This window comes from Mirounga angustirostris, unplaced genomic scaffold (genome assembly GCF_029215605.1).
Source record: "Mirounga angustirostris isolate CCGP_5_RB_7025 unplaced genomic scaffold, mMirAng1.0.hap1 SCAF_2, whole genome shotgun sequence".
Lineage (NCBI taxonomy): Eukaryota > Metazoa > Chordata > Mammalia > Carnivora > Phocidae > Mirounga > Mirounga angustirostris.
Genome location: NW_026991710.1, coordinates 16286779 through 16309604, shown reverse-complemented (window position 1 = coordinate 16309604; position 22826 = coordinate 16286779). Strand labels below are relative to the sequence as shown.

Below are 22826 nucleotides of genomic sequence, written 5' to 3'. Positions count from 1 at the left end.
CCCCCCTCTCATGTGCTCTCTCTCTCTCATTCTGTCTCAAATAAATAAATAAAAAAAAATCTTTAAAAAAAAATTAAAAAATCATTTACCATGATCAAGTGGGATTTATTCCTGGGATACAATGGCGGTTCAATATTCGCAAATCAATCAACATGGTATATCACATCAACAAGAGAAAGGGTAAAAACCATATGACCATTTCAACAGATGCAGAAAAAAGCATTTGACAAATTACAACACCCATTCATGATGAAGACCCTCAACAAAGTAGGTTTACAGGGAACACCTCTCAACATAATAAAGGCCATCTAAGAAAAACCCACAGCTAACATCATCCTCAATGGTGAAAAACTGAGATCCTTTCCCATAAGGTCAGGAACAAGATATGGATGTCCACTCTCACCATTTTCATTCAGTGTAGTACTGAAAGCCCTAACCATAGCAATCAGACCAAGAGAAAGAAATAAAAGGCATCCAAATTGGTAAAGAAAAAGTAAAATTTTCACTTATTGCAGATGATACATTATATATAGAAAACACCACCAAAACACTACTAAAACTGATAAACAAATTCCATAAGGTTGCAGGATACAAAATCAATATATAGACATCTGTTGTGTTTCTATACACTAAATAATGAAGTAGCAGAAAGAGAAATTAAGAGAAAAATCCCATTTGCAATTGCAGCAAAAAGAACAGAATACCTAGGAATAACTTAACAGAGGAGGTGAAAACCTATACTCTGAAAACTATAAAACATTGATGAAAGAAATTAAAGACAACATAAATAGAAAGATAGTCCATGCTCATGAATTAAAGAATAAGTATTGTTAAAATGTTGATGTTACCCAAAGCAATCTACAGATTTAATGTAATCCCTATCAAAAAAACAATACCGGGAGGAGCATTATGGCAGAGAAGTAGGAGACCTAAACTTCGTCTGGTTCCAGGAATTCAGCTAGATAGGGATCAAACCATTCTGAACGCCAATGAACTCAACAGGAGATCGAAGAAAAGAATAGCAGCAACTCTATGAACAGAAAATTGACCACTTTCTGGAAGGTAGGACTGCGGAGAAGTGAATCCGAGGCGATATTCGGGAAGATAGACCACAAGACCTCCCTCAGGCGCTACCAGCAAGTGATAAGAGCAGCAGAGCACAGAATCAGAACTTTTAGAAGTCTGGTCCACTGAGGAATGTCACTCCAGTGGCTAAGCAGGGGTGGAACCCTCGCTGGGACAGTGTGGTCTCAGGACCTTCAGGGTCACAGGAAGACCAGAGGTGCCTGAGTGCAGCAGAGCTCCCAGGTATCGGAGCAGGGAAGCCGGCTGCAGAGACGGAGCCGAGGAGTGGGCTCTCAGCTCGGGGTTGCCATACACCATGATCCGCGGCACAGTCGGGCCACTGCTCTTCCAGCAGGGACCCAACAAGGGGCAGATCTGGGGAGACTCCCCTTCCTCCCCCGGGAGGAGTGGCGCGGGAGCGCACTGCAGGGATCTGCTGGGTTTGGAGACTCCACAGGGGTCAGGTGCCAGAGATAGAAATGCTCGGTCACTGGCCAGGTGAGCACGGAGTGTGGCCAGAGACCGGGGAGATGGGAGTGATTGATTGACTGCTTTTCTCTGGGGGCTCACTGAGGATTGGGGCCCCCAAGTTTTCAGCTCCTCCAGGGTGGAGATTAGGAGGCCGCCATTTTCACTCTCGTCCTCCAAAGCTGTACAAAAGCTTGCAGGGAACAAAAGCTCCCAAGAGCAAACCCAAGCAGATGACTTAGCCCGGACCGGCAAGGGCGGGGCAATTCCGCCTCCGGCAAAGACATTTGGGAACCACGGCAACAGGCCCCTCCCCCAGAAGATCAGCGAGAACAGCCAGCCAAGACCAAGTTTACGGATCAATGAGAATGGCAGAACTCCAGTGCTAGGGGAATACAGCAAATAGAATTCATGGCTTTTTTCCTGATTCTTTAGTCTCTCAAAGTTAATTTTTTTCTGTTTCTTTTTTTTTTTAATTTTTCTTTTTCCCTTTTTCAACCAACATCTTATCAATCCCTTTTTTATAAAAATCTTTTTTATTTTTCATTTTTAGAGTCATATTCTATCCCTTCATAGTAGTTAACCTTATTTTTGGTATATATGTAAGTTGTTCTCTCTTTAAAATTTTGGGATACAGTTTCTTCTAACAGACCAAAATATACCGTAAATCTCTAGTGTATGGCTTTGTTCTAGTCTCCTGCCTGAGGGCATTCTCTCCTTTTTTTTTTTTAAATTCCTCTTCTTTCTTTTTTTAACCAACTTATCTTATATTCTTTTATAAAATCTTTGATAATTTTCATCTTTACATTCATATTCCATCCCTTCATCATATTTACCCTTATTTTTGTACATTATATAAGCTTTTCTCTCTTTAAAATTTTGGGAGGCAGTTTCTTCTAACAGACCAAAATATGCCCCAAATCTAGTGTGTGGCACTGATCTATTCACCAACCTGATCATATTTGATCAATTCTTTTTTTTTTTTTTTAAACTTTTTCTTTCTTTCCCTTTCCTTTCCCCTGGTTTCAGGTCTCTTCTGATTTGCTTAGTGTATATTTTTCTGGGGTCATTGTTACTCTGTTAGCATTTTGTTCTCTCATTCATCTATTCTTCTCTGGACAAAATGACAAGATGGAAAAAATCACCTCAAAAAAAAAGAACAAGAGGCAGTACTGACTGCCAGGGACCTAATCAATACGGACATTTGTAAGATGTCGGAACTAGAGTTCAGAATGATGATTATAAAGATACTAGCTGGGCTTGAAAAAAGCATGGAAGTTATTAGAGAAAACCTTTCTGGAGAAATAAAAGAACTAAAATCTAACCAAATTGAAATCAAAACGGAAATCAAAAGACACAGGGTATCAAATTGGATAAAATAACAAGCCCCATCAATATGCTGTCTGCAAGAGACTCATTTTAGACCCAAAGACACCTCCAGATTGAAAGTGAGGGGGTGGAAAACCATTTACCATGCTAATGCACACCAAAAGAAAGCTGGGGTGGCAATCCTTATATCAGACAAATTAGATTTTAAGCCAAAGACTATAATAAGAGATGAGGAAGGACACTATACCATACTTAAAGGGTTTATCCAACAAGAAGATCTAACAATTGTAAATATCTATGTCCCTAACATGGGAGCAGCCAATTATATAAGCCAATTAATAACAAAAGCAAAGAAACACATCGACAACAATACAATAATAGTGGGGGACTTTAACAGCCCCCTCACTGAAATGGACAGATCATCTAGGCAAAAGATCAACAAGAAAATAAAGACTTTAAATGACACACTGGACCAAATGGACTTCACAGATATATTCAGAACATTCCATCCCAAAGCAACAGAATACACAATCTTCTCTAGTGCCCATGGAACATTCTCCAGAATAGATCACATCCTAGGTCACAAATCAGGTCTCAACCGGTACCAGAAGATTGGGATCATTCCCTGCATATTTTCAGACCACAATGGTTTAAAACTCGAACTCAATCACAAGAGGAAAGTCAGAAAAAACTCAAATACTTGGAGGCTAAAGAGCATCCTACTAAAATGGTGAGGGTGGGAGGGATGGGGTGGCTGGGTGATAGACATTGCAGAGGGTATGTGCTATGGTGAGCGCTGTGAATTGTGCAAGACTGTTGAATCACAGATCTGTACCTCTGGAACAAATAATACAATATATGTTAAAAAGAAAAAGAAGAAGAAGCTAGCAGGAGGGGAAGAATGAAGGGGGGAAATCGGAGGGGGAGATGAACCATGAGAGATGATGGACTCTGAGAAACAAACTGAGGGTTCTGGAGGGGGCGGGTGGGAGGATGGGTTGGCCTGGTGATGGGTATTGAAGAGGGCACATTCTGCATGGAACACTGGGTGTTATACACAAACAATGAATCATGGAACACTACATCAAAAACTAATGATGTATAATATGGTGATTAATATAACAATAAAAAATTTTAAAAAAAGTTAACACCAGCAAAAAAAAAAAAAAAAGAATGAATGGGTCAGCCAGGAAATTAAAGAAGAATTTAAAAAATTCATGGAAACAAATGAAAATGAAAACACAACTGTTCAAAATCTTTGGGATTCAGCAAAGGCAGTCCTAAGAGGAAAGTGGATAGCAACACAAGCCTTTCTCAAGAAACAAGAAAGGTCTCAAATACACAACCTAACCCTACACCTAAAGGAGATAGAGAAAAAACAGCAAATAAAACCTAAACCCAGCAGGAGAAGAGAAATAATAAAGATCAGAGCAGAAATCAATGAAATAGAAACCAAAAGAACAGTAGAACTGATCAACGAAACTAGGAGCTGGTTCTTTGAAAAAATTAACAAGATTGATAAACCCCTGGCCAGACTTATCAAAAAGAAAAGAGAAATGACCCAAATAAATAAAATCATGAATGAAAGTAGAGAGATCACACCAACACCAAAGAAATATAAACAATTACAACATGTTATGAGCAACTATAAGCCAGCAAATTCGATAATCTGGAAGAAATGGATGCATTCCTAGAGATGTATCAACTACCAAAACTGAACCAGGATGAAATAGAAAACCTGAACAGACCTATAACCACTAAGGAAATTGAAGCAGTCATCAAAAATTTCCCAACAAACAAGAACCCAGGGCCAGATGAAGGGCTTCCCAGGGGAATTCTACCAAACAGTTAAAGAAGAATTAATACCCATTCTTTTGAAACTGTTCCAAAAAATAGAAATGGAAGGGAAACTTCCAAACTCGTTTTATGAGGCCACAATTACCTTGATCCCAAAATCAGACAAAGAGCCCATCAAAAAGGATAATTACAGACCAAGATCCCTGATGAATTTGGATGTAAAAATTCTCACCAAAATACTAGCCAATAGGACCCAACAGTACATTAAAAGGATTATTCACCATGACCAAGTGGGAGTTATTCCTTCACTGCAAGGTTGGTTCAACATCTGCAAATCAATCAATGTGATACAATACATTAATAAAAGAAAGAACAGGAATCATACAATCCTCTCAAAAGATGCAGAAAAAGCATTTGACAAAGTACAGCATCCTTTCTTGATCAAAACTCTTCAGAGTATAAGGATAGAGGGCACATACCTCAATATCATAAAAGCCATCTATGAAAAACCCACAGTGAATATCATTCACAATGCGGAAAAAGTGAGAGCTTTCCCCCTAAGGTCAGGAACACAGCAGGGATGTCCACTATCACCATTGTTATTCAACATAGTACTAGAAGTCCTAGACACAGCAATCAGACAACAAAAAGAAATAAAAGGCATCCGAATTGGCAAAGAAGAAGTCAAACTCTCACTCTTTGCAGATGATATGTTACTTTATGTGGAAAACCCAAAAGATTCCACCCCAAAACTGCTAGAACTCATACAGGAATTCAGTAAAGTGGCAGGATATAAAATCAATGCACAGAAATTAGTGGCATTCCTATATGCCAACAGCAAGACAGAAGAAAGAGAAATTAAGCAGTCGATCCCACTTACAATTGCACCCCAAACCATAAGATACCTAGGAATAAATCTAACCAAAGAGGCAAAGGATCTGTACTCAGAAAACTATGATACGCTCATGAAAGAAATTGAGCAAGACACAAAGAAATGGAAAAACGTTCCATGCTCATGGATTGGAAGAACAAATATTGTGAAGATGTCAATGTTACCTAGAGCAATCTACATATTTAATGCAATCCCTATCAAAACACCATCCACTTTTTTCAAAGAAATGGAACAAATAATCTTAAAATTTGTATGGAACCAGAAAAGACCCCGAATAGCCAGAGGAATGTTGAAAAAGAAGAGCAAAGCTGGTGGCACCACAATTCCGGACTTCAAGCTCTATTACAAAGCTGTAATCATCAAGACAGTATGGTCCTGGCACAAAAATAGACACATAGATCAATGGATCAGAATAGAGAGCCCAGCAATGGACCCTCAACTCTATGGTCAACTAATCTTCGACAAAGCAGGAAAGAATGTCCAATGGAAAAAAGACAGTCTCTTCAACAAATGGTGTTGGGAAAATTGGACAGCCAGATGCAGAAGAATGAAACTGGACCATTTCCTTACATCACACACAAAAATAGACTCAAAATGGATGAAAGACCTAAATGTGGGACAGGAGTCCATCAAAATCCTAAAGGAGAACACAGGCAGCAACCTCTTCAACCTCAGGTGCAGCAACTTCTTCCTAGAAACATCGCCAAAGGCAAGGGAAGCCAGGGCAAAAATGAACTATTGGGACTTCATCAAGATAAAAAGCTTTTGCACAACAAAAGAAACAGTCAACAAAACCAAAAGGCAACCAACAGAATGGGAGAAGATATTTGCAAATGACATATCAGATAAAGGCCTACTATCCAAAATCTATAAAGAACTTCTCAAACTCAACACCCAAAGTACAAATAATCCAATCAAGAAATGTGCAGAAGACATGAGCAGACATTTTTCCAAAGAAGACATCCAAATGGCCAACAGACATGTGAAAAAGTGCTCAACCTCACTCGGCATCAGAGAAATCCAGATCAAAACCTCAATGAGATACCACCTCACACCAGTCAGAATGGCTAAAATTAACAAGTCAGGAAATGACAGATGTTGGTGGGGATGTGGAGAAAGGGGATCCCTCTTACACTGTTGGTGGGAATGCAAGCTGGTGCAGCCACTCTGGAAAACACTATGGAAGTTCCTCAAAAAGTTGAAAATAGAGCTACCCTATGACCCAGCAATTGCATTACTGGGTATTTACCCCAAAGATATAAATGTAGGAATCGAAAGGGGTATGTGCACCCCAATGTTTATAGCAGCAATGTCCACAATAGCCAAACTGTGGAAAGAGCCAAGATGTCCATCAACAGATGAATGGATAAAGAAGAGTGGTATATATATATATAATGGAATATTATGCAGCCATAAAAAGGAATGAAATCTTCCCATTTGCAACGATGTTGATGGAACTGGAGGGTATTATGCTGAGTGAATGAAGTCAATCAGAGTAAGACATGTATCATATGATCTCACTGATATGAGGAATTCTTAATCTCTGGAAACAAACTGAGGGTTGCTGGAGTGGTGGGGGGTGGGAGGGATGGGGTGGCTGGGTGATGGACTTTGGGGAAGGTATGTGCTATGGTGAGCGCTGTGAATTGTGTAAGACTGTTCAATCACAGACCTGTATCTCTGAAACAAATAATACATTATATTTTTTAAAAAAGAAGAAGATAGTAGTAGGAAGGGTAAAAAGGAAGGGGGGGAAATTGGAGGGGGAGATGAACCATGAAAGACTATGAACCCTGAGAACAAACTGAGGGTTCTAGAGGGGAGGGGGATTGGGGGATGGGTTAGCCTGGTGATGGGTATTAAAGAGGGCACATATTGAATGGAGCACTGGGTGCTATACGGAATGTAAACAATGAATCATGGAACACTACATCAAAAATTAATGATGAAATGTATGGTGATTAACATAATAAAATTGAAAAAATAAAAAATAAAAAGACAAATAACAAACAAAAAAACCAATAGCATTTTTCACAGAACTAGAATAGATAATCCTAAAATTTGTATGCAACCACAAAAGACCCCAAATAACAAAGAAATGTTGAAAAAGAAGAAAACTGGAGGTATCACAATCCCAGATTTCAAGATATACTACAAATCCATAGTAATCAAAACAGTATGGTGTTGCACAAAAACAGACACGTAGATCAACAGAACAAAATAGAGAGCCCAGAAATAAACCTACGATTATATGGTCCATTAATCTTCTACAAGGAAGAAAAGAATATGCTAGGGGGAAAAGACAGTCTCTTCAGCAAATGATGTTGGAAAATCTGGACAGCTTACATGCAAAAGAATGAAATCGGACCACTTTCTTACACCATAAACAAAAATAAACTCAAAATGGATAAGGACCTAAATGTGATACCTGAAACCATAAAATTCCTAGAAGAGAACACAGGCAACAATTTCTCTGACATCAGCTATAGCAACATTTTTCTAGGTATGTCTCCTGAGGCAAGGGAAACAAAAGCAAATATAAACTATTGGGACTACATCAAAATAAAAATCTTCTTCACAGTAAAGGAAACAATCAATAAAACTAAAGGCAATCTACTGAATGGGAGAAGATATTTGCAAATGACATACCCAATAAAGGGTTAGTATCCAAAATATTTAAAAAACTTACACAACTCAACATCAAAAAAACTCCAAATAATCCAATTAAAAAATGGACTGAATACATGAACAGACATTTCTCCAAGAAGACATACAGATGGCCAGTAGACACATGAAAAGGTGCTCAACATCACTCATCAGGGAAATGCAAATTAAAACCACAATGAAATATCACTTCCTACCTATTAGAATGGCTAGTATTAAAAAGACAAGAAACAACAAGTGTTACAAGGTTGTGGAGAAAAAGGGAGTCTCATGAACTATTCTTGGGAATGCAAAATGGTGTAGCCACTGTGAAAAACAGTATGGAGTTTCCTCAAAAAGTTAAAAATAGAACTACCGTATGATCCAGTAATTCTACTACTGGCTATTTACCCAAAGAATACGAAGACACTAATTCAAAAAGATATACACACCCCTACGTTTATTAGTAGCATTATTTACAATAGCCACAATATGGATCGAAGCAGCCCAAGTGTCCATCGATAAATGAATGGATAAAGAAGAGATGGTTATATATACAATGGAATATTAGCCATTAAAAAGAATGATATCTTGCCATTTGCAATAACATGGAGAGATCTAGAGAGTATAATGCTAAGTGAAATAAACCAGTCAGAGAAAGAAAGATAACATATGATTTCAGTCATACATGGAATTTATGAAGCAAAACAAATGGACAAATAGAAACAGAGACAAACAAAAGAACAGACTCTTAACTACAGACAGCAAACTGATAGTTACCAGAGAAGAGGTGAGTGGGGGGATGGGTAAGATACGTGAAGGGGATCAAGAGCATACTTACGATGAGCACTGAGCAATGTATAGAACTGTTGAATCACTATATTATTAATAACTGTATTTAACTTTACTGGAATTAAAATTAAAAAAATAAAAGGGAAAAAAGAATTAAGGGATGAATAATTTAGTAGGTTGTTCATTTGGGACTTTGCTTTAAAGCTTAGCTCAAATAGCATGAATGGAGGTTGAGTTAGGAGGTGTGTCTTACTTATATTGTGAAACTAGTTTTTTCCCAACAAATCATTGTTTTCTTTAAGATCATGTTAAAAAAATAGATGTTTGTTGTTAATCAGACAATTTGGGTACACGGGGAAATATGTGAGGATATCACAAAAGGATGAAGGAAATCTGTGTAGGCATTATTGGGTATGGACTGTCAATCATAAAAATAATAAATACTAAATGTGATGGGAATGAGATTTCTCTACAAAAAGGTATAGCAATACTAGAGCTGGTATAGTTTTCTTACACACAGTGAGATCAAAATGGTAACAAGGAAAAAGGAGTTGAAAATATAAAAAATCCAAAGACCAGGACAGAGAAGCTGGATGAGAGTCAAAAAATAGGGCCAAAATCCATAAAAATGGGGAAAAGACATGTCATCACATAAAGATATAAAGTGCAAGAAAGCCAGTGAGAATTTGTGCTACATTCCTATGAGGGAAAGAAAATTTTAAAAGAAATTAAAAGATGAAAATGGATTCAGCTGAAAAGAAAATAAATACCTAAGAGATTTGGATAATATCATCCAAATGCCAACAGTGACAAATTGGGTAGCTTCTCTACAGTTTTCTTAGACATAAGTTATATTCAGCATACTGTATACAGTATACAAGTATGCTGATCGAGAATTATTTTACAGTCCATTGGACCAACAGGGAAATCTTAAGGAAACCTTAAGCAGCTCTTGTACCTGCTACCAGAAGGAAGGCTAAGAATTCTAAGCCAAGTTTCACCCCTGCAAGCTTCAAGGTTAAGATAGTAGGAGATACCAACAGCTGGTGGCCGGTCTTTGAAATCTCCTTCCCCTGTTGAAAGCTGGCAGAAAACAGATCTACTACTAAAGAGAAAAAAAAAATTTCAGAACGGAAACCTGTAAGATGGCTATCATGAAAAAGGTGTTATGGGCAGACTTCATTATTCAAATAAATGTCAGAGAACTATACTTACACATTAAAAACAATGTATATCTGAGAATTAAAACACTAAGCAGGTTTAAAGATAATATGATAAAGAGGAAACGAGGTTGCTACATTTTCATTGAAAACCAGCAGTAAAATGTAAAGTACTTGGTGGTTAACATTTAAGAAAAGATCGTAGGGATTGTTAATAGAGCAATCAAATTAAAATGCAGCCATCTGTGGACCTCTGTGGAACTGGGCATTAGTTAGTGAAGAGGGAAATTAGAATAAGCACTACAATAGTTTGCAAGGGGTTAATGAAAAAAAAAAGAGGAAAACTATTATGTTGAGGCAAAAACATTTTCTGGGATAATCAAAATTGAGAAACACACAAATCTACTCAGGAGAAGAGTTTGCCAAGGCCCTCTCTGTTATTTCTGGAATGTTTCGTCTGTGCTTTAACAAGTCCAGTAAGTGAGTGATCTTATCCCCATTTTAGAAATAGATAACTGAGGCACAAGGAAATTAATAACTACTTCAGCCATGTGCCTGGTAAAGTCTTAGAGTCAGCATTTGAACACCAGCCACTTAGTGTCCTAAAGACTATCTTGCTGAGCCACTATGCTATACTACTAAAAAACTTCTTTATTTTGTACTATAAAATTATGTTTCCCAACCAGTCAATGGAAAGCAATAAAAGATGTTTACAGACAATGCCTAATATGCTAATATACTGAATCCCTAAGAAATTATTATTAAATATTATAGAAATATTGTTCATGTCACAAAGAGGGCAATAAAAAGCACTGAGGATAAAAGGATCCAATAGTACATGTATTCTGAATGACATTTTCCATTAATATGTAATATATTAAGTTAATAATAAAATATATTAATATATCAATAATATATAGTAATAATATGTAATAAAATAAATTTTAACATTAATCAAAATAAATGTTAATGCAATTATTTAATAGGAGAGACCTTTATTTATGTAAGTAATCTCTACACCCAAAGTGGGGCTTGAACTCATGACCCTGAGATCAAGAGTCATATGCTTTCCTGACTGAGCCAGCCAGGCACCCTTAATAGGAGAGACCTTTAAAACATTCAATAAATCAAGCCCGATTTTCTCTAAGATATACTATTTTGGTAATTGAGTAATGATTTAAAATAGTTCTTTTTATTTAATAAATGCATTAGAGGTATTTGGCATCATATCACCTTTAATTATTTTTGCTTCTTTAGCAAATGTAGTGACTACATTAAAATGGCTAAGTGCGTGAGTACAGTTCTAGAAAGACATGTGAGAGAAACCTGTACAAGCAAACACTTGATTTAAAAAAGAGAAGGGCTAGGGGCGCCTGGGTGGCTCAGTTGGTTAAGCGACTGCCTTCGGCTCAGGTCATGATCCTGGAGTCCCGGGATCAAGTCCCGCATCGGGCTCCCTGCTTGGCAGGGAGTCTGCTTCTCCCTCTGACCCTCCCCCCCTCATGCTCTCTCTCTCTCTATCTCATTCTCTCTCAAATAAATAAATAAAATCTTTAAAAAAAAAAAAAAAAAAGAAGGGCTGCCTATCTGCATGGCTCTCGCAGTTACCCACACTCTCCCCTGGAAGTCACTCCACTCCTTCTGGAAGATTTAAACCCTCACTATTACATTATGCTCTCCAACCCCACTCTTTTCCCGCAAACCTATAATCTGTCAACATCTTTTGTCCCTCCATCCTCGTGGTTGTGTCCTAGACCTTGCCGCTATCAGCAACTTCAACCTCTGCATAATTTCAAGTTCAACCTTCTGCCTCCCTCCAGTCACATTTTTTTCTTGCATTTTCTTTTTTTTTTTTTAAGATTTTATTTATTTATTTGACAGAGAGAGAGAGAGACAGCAAGACAGGGAACACAAGCAGGGGGAGTGGGAGAGGGAGAAGCAGGCTTCCCGCGGAGCAGGGAGCCCGATGCGGGGCTCGATCCCAGGACCCTGGGACCATGACCTGAGTCAAAGGCAGACACCTAACGACTGAGCCACCCAGGAACCCCTTTCTTGCACTTTCTTGAAACCCTCAGCACACTCTTGTCTCAGGGCCTTCATATTTAGCTGTTCTCTGCGTCTCTAATGCTCTTTCTCTATGCATCTGCACAGCTCATTCCTACAACTGGAGTCTTCAGGTCTTTGCCCAGTATCACCTTCTTGGGAGGCCTTTACTGACCATCCTGTTTAAAGTTTCAGCTCTCCTCCCCACTGGCACTCCTATCACTTCTGCTTGCTTTATTTTCCTTCACAGCATTTTTTTTTTTTTTTTTTTTTTTTAGTAGGTTCCACACACAGCATGGAGCCCCATGCGGGACTTGAACTCAGGATGCTGAGCTCATGACCTGAGCTGAGATCATGAGTTGGACTTTTAATCGAGTGAGCCGCCCAGCATTTTATAATCATCAGATATAATACGTCATCTGACCAGTATCTAGTTTATCGTTGGTCATCTCCATGAGGGAGGGACTTTTGTACTTTGTTCACTCATGCATCCCCAGAGCCTTGAGTAGGGTTAGGACACAACAGGGTCCCTACACATCTCTGTGGAATGTATGATTTTGGTGAAATGAAGAGAAAGGCTATTGCAGGTCTGGAGAGTTATATACTTTATGAAGGGGTAAATAAATTAATCTTTGGAAGGTCAATTCAAAAGTTGAACACAATGAGGAAAATGATACCAGCTGTAATATGTGGACTCTCTCTCTAGTATAGCTGTTTGATACTCTTCATAAAGTATCTGCTTTCTGATGTTACGGGGCAGTATGTGGGTAATTCCACTTCTGGAAAACAGTTCCTACTCTTCTGCATACTGCTAGGTTTCGAACTAGAAATTCCCCAGTGACTTAACGCACTGACTAAAAGTCAGTTCTATAGGGAAAGATAACGCTTTGTTACAGCTTTCTGAAAAAACTGTGTACATGGCGCTCTGGTCAGGAAGATTAAGATCTCATTTCAGCAAGTATGTTCTTTTACATATGTTATTTCTCTTATTATTTGCTATGAGTCTATTATATTTATATGGGTAGGTATGTAATAATTTTTTTTTAAAAGATTTTATTTATTTATTTGAGACAGAGAGAATGAGAGACAGAGAGCATGAGAGGGAGGAGGGTCAGAGGGAGAAGCAGACTCCCTGCCGAGCAGGGAGCCCGATGCGGGGCTCGATCCCAGGACTCCAGGATCATGACCTGAGCCGAAGGCAGTCGCTTAACCAACTGAGCCACCCAGGTGCCCCGGTATGTAATAATTTATAAAATTAGTTGTAACTGTGTTTATTAATAAATCTAATATATAATATTAATATAACACATTACTATACCAATAATGTGTAATATATAGTAGAATAAAATACATAACATAGTAGTTAATAAATGTGTATTCTATATATTAAATATAATCTATAATATAATAAATATAGAAACAAATTATATGTTCTATTAATTATTTATTTTATTTTTTTTATTATTTATTTTTATCATTTATTTTAATTCTCACAGCCAGAAGGTGTCAATTAACATTAAGGCAATAGCTTAATAGTAAACTGCAAGCAAACAGATCTACATAAGAATTCTCTAACCGTTTCTCTCTCTTTTGACATTTACTGGTTTTCTTTGAGGCACAGATACTTGAAGGACCAGGCATTGGTACAGTGACTTGACTTGTGTTCTGTCCTTTTGTGTGGCTGGAACGTGGTCTGTATTTACTTTGGACAATGTTACTCTCCAGAATGGCATACACAGTACTTTATGGACAATTCGAGTAATTTAACTGAGTTTTACATTAAACTTTGTTATTTTAGAATCTGATAGCCCATCCTAAGAGCAGTACTGGTCTGCACTCTGCATTTTCTGCCAACAATTGTTCCTCTGGTCTTGGACTTCCTCTAGCTAACTAGAGCAACATCAACAAGAGGGGTGCCTGGGTGGCTCAGTTAAGCGTGCACCTCTTGATTTTGGCTCCGCTCATGATCTCAGGGTTGTGATATCAAGCCCCATGTTGGGTTCCATGCTCAGTGAGGAGTCTGCTTGAGATTCTCCCTCTCTCCCGCTCCCCCTGCCCCCATTCCCTCTCTCAAAAAAAAAAAAAAAAAATAGCAACATCAACAATAAACAAAAATGAACCTAAGTGGATACTGCAGGTGAAAGGTGAAGTGATAGTTTTTCAATTCCTTTCTTCAAAGAAAACTGTAGTTTTCTGAGCAAACCAGCACAGCAACCTGAAATAACATGTGCCCAGATGAATTCTCCCTACGTATGAGTGAGTGTGAAGCGTTACATAAGCCCCCAGTGTTTATCTGGGCCTCCCGCATGTGTATCTTGGAACTCCCACTGGGCACCACTGACTTCTGAAATTCTCGAGAGCCCTGCCTTCATTTATAATGATAAGAACCCTCTCTAAGCGCATACTCTTAGAAAAAATACATGCCACCCTCCATGGTCAAACTTTAAAGTTAAAATCTGAAATACAGTTTACCTTACTTGGTGGCCTTCTGAAGATTTTTTTACAAATTTGAAAGAATAACAGCATTTATCCTTTTTTTTTTTTACAATCACTGTAATGTATGTAGTTATCTGCCTGAAAATCCTTTGGACATTAAAAAGCTGTCATACTTTGTTATCTTTGTTCTTTGAGAGAGTAAAGGTGGTTCTTTCAGGGAAGTCTTAAGGAGATGAAGCAGGGAGTCAAGGGGGCCCCCACCGGGCATCTTTAACTGTTCTCTGTAAGACCACTGAACGTCATTCCAAAGGGGACTGATATTCTCCCCAGAGAGCGGCTACTGGCTTAAGGATTATAAATACAATGACCAAAGTGTTCCAAAATAAACATTTCCTCTTTAGTTCAGAAACAGAAAAACTGTCAATAATATCAACATAGAATAATAAAGAGGCTCTTACTCTTCTCTCTAAATAGCAAAACTATCAAATCCTAAAATATATACCTTTAAAAATGGGCTGATTTTATGGAAGGCTGATTTTAGTGACAGGTAGCAGTCCTCCATAAAAATGACGAAATTCATTAAGATTGATAATAATTAATATTATTAATAATTCATAGGAAAAATTAAAGGATTATTTTTCTTAAATTCAGATTTTTAAAAAAAATGGAACCATTATTAGTTGTGTATTCTGCTTTCTTTCAGTGATGTGGTCAATACTTACAGTGAATTCAGAGAGCGTAGTCCTTGGAAAGCATCTGGTGCTAGTTCAGAGATCTGATTATTGCTCAGGTCACTAAGATTAGAAATAGGGTAGATTAAATTAAATAGAATGTCAGGGAGGATTTACAGCAAGAGAAAGCTATTTACTGCCTTTAAGTGTCGATTTTGCACCTATCAATACATGTATACAATTTGCAACCTAAAACATCTGAAGCATCTTCAATTTTTAAAAAATCAGACTTTTAAATCAACTATTGGCTCTTTTCTGAAATTATTATAAGAGATGCCATGTCCTATTTTTGAAAATAGAGCATCTAAGATTTGACTGCATACTATATTGATCACATACATTCACATGGGTGTAAATCAGTATGTTAAATTTCAGAGAACTTTAAAATATTACATAGTTTAGCTTTTAACATTATAGTATTATACAACCAGCAATCAGAAGTCACATCATTTAATATTTAAGTTGTCAAACACTCAAATATTCATATGTAAGTGAATGTCTGCATGGTCATGACCTGTATAATTTTTAAAATTACATATAGTCCAGAATATTATTCACTCACATTCTTCTAAGCTTTTTATATGGTGAGAAAGCTCCAGGAGGGATGACCTTGATTGAGTTCTGTTCCAAACGTCTGCAATGAAAAAATTAAATTTTTAAATGGAAACGTGAGTTCTCAGGGATGTTTAATTCAAGCCCAGGATTCATGTCAAGAAGCAAAGTTGATGCTCTTCATGAGTGATTCTTTTTTTTTTCCTCAAAAATGACTACTAAAATTAATAACGCTGTGCCCTAAATGTGGAGCAAGATTGGGAATAAAAATAAGGCAATCATACAATGAATAAAAATCTCCTGATTTTTAGGCATTACAGGAATATTAATATTTAAGTCTGGACTTTGTAGAAAAGAGAAAGCACCTGTAAGAAACTAACTTCAGAGTACATTTTAATAACCTCTATATCAGAAAGAGAAATATGTAGTAACACTGAATAGATGTACAAGATGTTTTAGAGATAATTATAAATCTTTCACAAAAGAAATTACTGCTGGAATATTAAATTTTATAAACCTTTTATTTCCTCTACAGAAAGCATATTATGGGTTGAAAAAACTGTTATACTCAGAAAAATAATTTTGCAGCTTCTTATGAGGTAAATCTTAAATTCCAAATCCATTAAGTATCATAGGTATTTTCAGTAAGACTGGACTCTGTATATTTTGTGTGAAAACCACTGTAGAAGGTGCATTCAAACACAAGTGTTTTTATCATGCACTGAAGTCAGAGTTGAAAATAATTCTACTCTCTGGTTCTGTTATTGAGAAAGACACAATTTTCCCCACTTAGTTTTGAAAGACACAAAGAAATAACTTTCATTAAGTGTTTTTGTAAATATTTTATCCATCAAAAATTTTGCCTCTCAGCTTCATTTCTATCCATGTAAACATCATAATAAATATTTCCCATCCCCTTCCCCTCTTCTTTTTGTATCCCAGAGACTGACTCTTGGGAACCATATATCCCAGGCTCACTTTGGCTTTGGTGGAATTTGGCCAATGAGAGGCACTGGTGGAGACTGAAGGGAGGATGAGCCCAGAAGCCAGGATATCCTCCCATCCTCTGCCTCAGGGGATGTCCCCAGCAGTGGTCCCCTGATCTCCTTCCTAATTTTAGCTCCTGCTGGGGCCACCTCCTGACTTTGTATAATATCCTTTCCTTCTTAGATCTTTGTAGCCCTGGAGGGAGAAGCACCTTTCTATTCTCTGTGTCACCTTCACAACTGCTGAATTCATTCCTCATATTAAATTCCTCTGTTAAAATACTTGGCAGGAGCTTCACTTTTCTGCCTGGATTAAAAAACATATATACAAATATATAGACAGGTATAAATATTTATATTGGCATATTTATATATTTTTGTATAAATACAATAACTACATATATATGTATATTGACTATACTGTGTCATACACATTGATTCATTTTTACTCAATGTTAGTAATACTTGAACATGTAGGTATTACCAACACTTAATGAACATCAAATCAAAACAAGTAAATATCCCCAGAAGGCTAAGTAGAAATGCCTAAATTCTGGTCTTATCCAATTCCAAAGTCCTTCTCACAGTTCCTGGCTTTCTTCAATATGCTCAGGGTTCACCCTGACCTCCTTATTTCTATACGCAATGGGTTTCCTCAGACAATATTGCTCTTGAACTCATTGTAGCATTTGACATAACAATACTTCTTGCATGGATGAGGCACTCTATGCCTCTGTTCTCTTCTTCTTTCTCAATTTCCAAATTTGCTTTCTAATCCTCTAAATCCAGTTATTCCCCAAGTTACCATCCCTTCCTCTCTCACACAAAAGGTAAAATCCTTTCTCTATAATCGGCAACACTAGTTATGATTTTCTTCCTCCAAAAAGCAGAAATTATTTTGTTCACATTCAAGATAAATTTAAGTTTATTTACAAAATATATGAGGAAGAAAATTCAAACTGCTCATAATGCAACACTCAGATCAGTGAGTTTTAGGGGTCTTTTTGGTATGCTTATTTATTTTATCTAATTAAAGTCTTATCATATAGAGAATTCTGTGTTGTACACCTATGTCAAATATCATACCGTACATGTTTTCCTAATATCATTAAATATTTTGGAAGATGGGGCGCCTGGGTGGCTCAGATGGTTGAGTGTCTGCCTTCAGCTCAGGTCATGATCCCAGAGTCCTGGGATCGAGTCCCGCATCGGGCTCTCTGCTCCTTGGGAGCCTGCTTCTCCCTCTGCCTCTCTCTCTCTCTCTGTCTCTCATGAATAAATAAAAAAAAATCTTTAAAAAAAATATTTTGGAAGATATTATTTTTAAGGTCTTTATAACATCTCATTATCAAAATGGACCACAGTTCCTTAATCATTCCCTATTATTAGCCCATTTAGGTTAGTAATAATTTTACGTTATTATGAATTTTATTGTTTAGGTATTTCAAGACGACTGAAGCATGGCTTCCTCCTAAAGCCTGACTTGATTTTCTCAGGTATGGTTACGTGTTATCTTTCTCTATATACCCAAGGGCGTTCTCTTCTCTGTGCTTCTCTATCTCACTGTATTCTAGTCATTTTTCACATATCTCTCCTCCACCAGGTTTGTTGGCTTTTAAGGGGCAGATTTGCCCCAGAAGACAGGAAATAAATCATATGAAGAAAATATGGATTTGGCATCTGGATTATTTATCTAGGTCTTGAGAAAGGGTACTTTTTTTCAAAAGCTCTAAATACAACAAAGGGCATTTAAATCATTTCACTGTTACACTATTGATTAGAATGTTATAAATTGATGGTTTAGAGACATGTTTGTTTTTGTTTTTGCTGTGATCCATTCTTGTATTTAGATCTTAAGAAGTTTAAAAAGTAATCAATGAAAAATACAGTGAAAGCAAGCTACAGACACAACACTGTTGACTGGAGGACTTTCTTCGAATCTAGGGCAATGAAATATCATTTCATTTTGTTTAATATTTGCTCAAAATAATATAAAGCTATGATGAGAAAAAATTTAAATTCTTAGTGTCTTGTAGATTTCTTTCAACGCAACAGTAATGCAAAACTAGTTTATATCATTACTTTTCATAAATATCATTTCAAGTTCATGAAAACAAAACCAGTAATCGTTCATTCATTCATTCATTCGCCCTCTGTACTCTGCCTGTACAGAATATACTATATGAATGGAATTCAATGGTGATCAGAAGCAAACATGTTTATGCCCTCATGGAAGTTTTATTGATAAAGTGTCTAATTTTGCAGTTACACTTCTGATTAATTTGTTCAATGAAAGTTTTTTAAAAATGATATATTCAGCACTGAAATATCAATAACATTAATTCACAAATGTGGCCAAACTAATTCTATCATCTAATATAACTGAAGACCTTTCTTAGAAATTTTAAAATTCATTTATTATTTTATAATCTCTGAATCCAGAATTCTTATAATGATCACTAACTGTCCTAATGGCACTCAAATACATTTTAGTATAACCACTAAATTTATGTGTCTAATCTGCAGTTCATGCCATTGATAAATATTCCTACTAAAGCAAACAAATGATATATAAGTGAGGTTATATATTTTTTAGAAAATGCATGCACAGAGGGGCGCCTGGGTGGCTCAGTTGGTTAAGCGACTGCCTTCGGCTCGGGTCATGATCCTGGAGTCCCAGGATCGAGTCCCGCATCGGGCTCCCTGCTCGGCAGGGAGTCTGCTTCTCCCTCTGACCCTCCTCCCTCTCATGTTCTCTGTCTCTCATTCTCTCTCTTGCAAATAAATAAAATCTTTAAAAAAAAAAGTGAAAAAAAATGCATGCACAGAAAATTATAAAATAAGGAAAATTCATGATGAAATAGTGTTAAACTTTCATGCAAAAATAATAATTCCAAGATAATACAGTGATGTTGTATGTATCATTCATTCTTGCAGTGTACCATGACTTAAACTTCACATTGAAACCATTTCATTTACAACATATGCAACAGAAAGCTGAACAATGACATGTAAAATGGATTTGCTTGCTTTTCTTTATTTATCTATTTGCTTCCAACCTTTGTTCAAAAAAAAAAGTATTTGAAACAGAGCTTATATGGTTATTTACACTGACTCAGCAGCTAATTGGTTTTTATGGCACTGTACCAGCAGTCCATTAAGGCAAAATATAATTGCCTCCTTCATTCAAACAGATTCTCAAGCAAGAAAATATTCTACCACTGACAGATGTCAACCAATAAATTTAAAAATGTTTCAAAATGTCCATTTTCTCCGGTTTAGTGGGCAAACAATAAACTAATGTCTACTTCCTTTAAACTCAGATGTCTAGGACCCTACTTTTCATTACAAGAACTTTAGGATATATTTTAAAAACTACAAGCAACACACATCTCAAATGGTCTTCATACTCCTATAGAAAAGACGGAAACATATTTCAACCAGATTATAAAACATAAGGCAGAAATATATTAGAGCATTTAGGTGAAGGTTAAATAAAGAAGCAAATGAAATGTACATTTTCTGTCTTTCCTATCCTCTAATCTTCTATTTTAATAGCATAAAATCTGCTGAATTTTATAGAGCGCAAATTTGAATCCATTGTTCCATGAAGAATCTAATTAAAAACATTCCAGGATTACAAAAACAGATAGTGTCACGGCTAAGATATATTTGCATGCTGTGGGTAAAATCCACCATAATTAAGAGCCTTCCAAATGTTAGTCCTTCATAAACATAAGATTCCATATTTTGAATTTCAAAGGAAAAATATATTTAAAAAAACTGAGTAAGGGAGGAAGAACATTCTATCAATTACATCTATATGGAAATCTTTTTCATGTAAAAGTAGCCAGAACCTTTTTCTCCACAGAATGTATGTAATTCCAAAACATTTTATCACTCTGTGTGTGTGTGTGTGTGTGTGTATATATAGTTTATATAAAACCAACCTGCTGTTACCACCTCATCAAAATCACGGAATCAAGGAAATTTTAGTTAGACATTCCATGAGGTAAGAAATGGAAACAATTTTCTAACCACCCCATCAAAAATTTCAGAAGTACAGTATGTTTAACCAATAAAAACCTCCTCCTCACTAGCATACATCTTTTTCTCTTGTTCTTTAATTACTGCTTAAAAAAAAATAAATCAAGCATGTCTTCACACTTACAGAGTTCCTAGGGAATGAACTGCAACCAATATATACCCCTTTCTCGTGCCTATTTTAAAGATTGTAGAAAATGGAAAATTATCAAGAAATCTCTCTGCTCTAAGACCCTTAGAACATGGAAGTGATGCACAGGTATCTCTGAGCTCTGTGACAGAAGATACTCTACTATGGTTATTAGTGAGCAGATATCACATCAGTAGAGTATACAACACAGTCCAACCTGGGAAGTAAAAACTCCAACTGGTTTGAAGTCATTTATGAGATATTAAACAATATTAGTTTATTTTAAATGACATTTCCAGCTCACTAGTTTTCATTTCTCAGGAATTATTTTCAGTACTTTTCAAACTAAATTATGTTGACAAACCATACAAAATAACATCCACATGACAGAGCTGAAACCTCTCCAAGAGGTATTATGTTTTATATATGTGTGTACATAAAGATAAAAATGTATGGTTTAGTGATTAAAAGTATGGGCTTTACAGCCACTGATAGACTCTGTAGACTTTGCAAAAATTAATTTGCTTCCTTGTCTCAGTTTCTCTTTCCAAAAAATGAGGAAAATAAAACCTACTGTAAAATATGTTTTTGTAAAAATTATGAGATGTAGAAAAAACACTTTTTGCACGAAAAATGGGGAAAGAATAAAAATATGAGGATACTCATGTGTATATATGTACTCACACATATAATAAGCAGCACTATATAATAAAACATTTATAACACATGTTAGTTTCACACATATAGATTATATAGGAAAGAAATAAATCTGATACATGATTTGATCTCTAGTACAAAATAAATATATATATGATTCCAAAAGACATTGTTTAACAAATTAGCGGTACAGATTTGCAGATAACCCAGCAATTATATATTAAACACATACACACATACATCATTCACATGGAAGCTGAAAAAAATATTATGTTGTAATTTCCATGATCAACATGATTAAAATATATAGTATTTCCTCAAATTTGGAAACTGTCTTAGGAACTCAAAAAGGTTTTACAACACCAGTAAAGTATGAGTTTGGATTGATTGTAACATACAGCCCAGATGTTGATTATACATGGCAATAAAACTGACAGTTCTTTGCATTTTCCCCATCTGCTTTTAACATAAATGGCAAAAACAGCTGCCAGAGAATAGAACATAGATTTAATGGGGTGTGTGTGTGTTGGGGGGTTGTGGAATGACCCTAGCTTCTGAATCTTGGACTGCTCAGTGTAGCCAAATATTCTCATCATAGGTAACATCAATCCAACATTTGAAAAGGAGGAAGCAGCTATATTCCTTTGACATTAGGGATTCTCTTGCCTATTACATAATAATTCTAAAGTAAGTATTTTATATTTCTGGACTATTACTTTTAGCTTTAGCAGTAAATGTATGCCTTGAAATCCTTCATATGTCTATATAAAATGATGAAAGATATTTTAGATTGAAATACAATTTCTGTTAGGTAATTGTAGTCTCTCTAGTACTTTGTAAGTTTAATAAATATCTCCAGCAGCTGGTGAATAGTTGCCTCTAGAGGGACATATTATGCATATAGCTAGCAGTTCTGCATTAGGACTGTGTCCATACTAATTGATTATCAGCCATTCCTGCTTTGGGATGACTTATTCCTGAATATTGTCCATTTCCTTCATTTTATTTTATTTTTTTGTGATGTCATTCTAGGGTACATGCCCCTGAGGTTAAATTCAATTGATGTTTTCATAGAAGAAATAACTCTTCTTCCATTTGGTC

The 22826-nt window shown here is 36.3% G+C and overlaps 1 protein-coding gene across 6 annotated transcripts in view; it reads right to left on the bottom strand.

The window, feature by feature from the left end:
• The window catches only part of SLIT2 (slit guidance ligand 2), a 365106-nt gene that overhangs the window by 95255 nt on the left and 247025 nt on the right, over positions 1-22826 (bottom strand). For all 6 annotated transcript variants that reach the window (XR_010409316.1, XR_010409317.1, XM_045881403.3 and 3 more), the window contains 2 exons: positions 15919-15990; positions 15348-15419 (listed from right to left, as the gene is read on the bottom strand). Coding sequence is in view for 4 of the 6 variants with exons in the window: in XM_045881403.3 (XP_045737359.1) it covers positions 15348-15419; positions 15919-15990 (144 nt within the window). In the remaining 2 variants the exon portion in view is untranslated. The remainder of the gene's footprint in view (positions 1-15347; positions 15420-15918; positions 15991-22826) is intronic.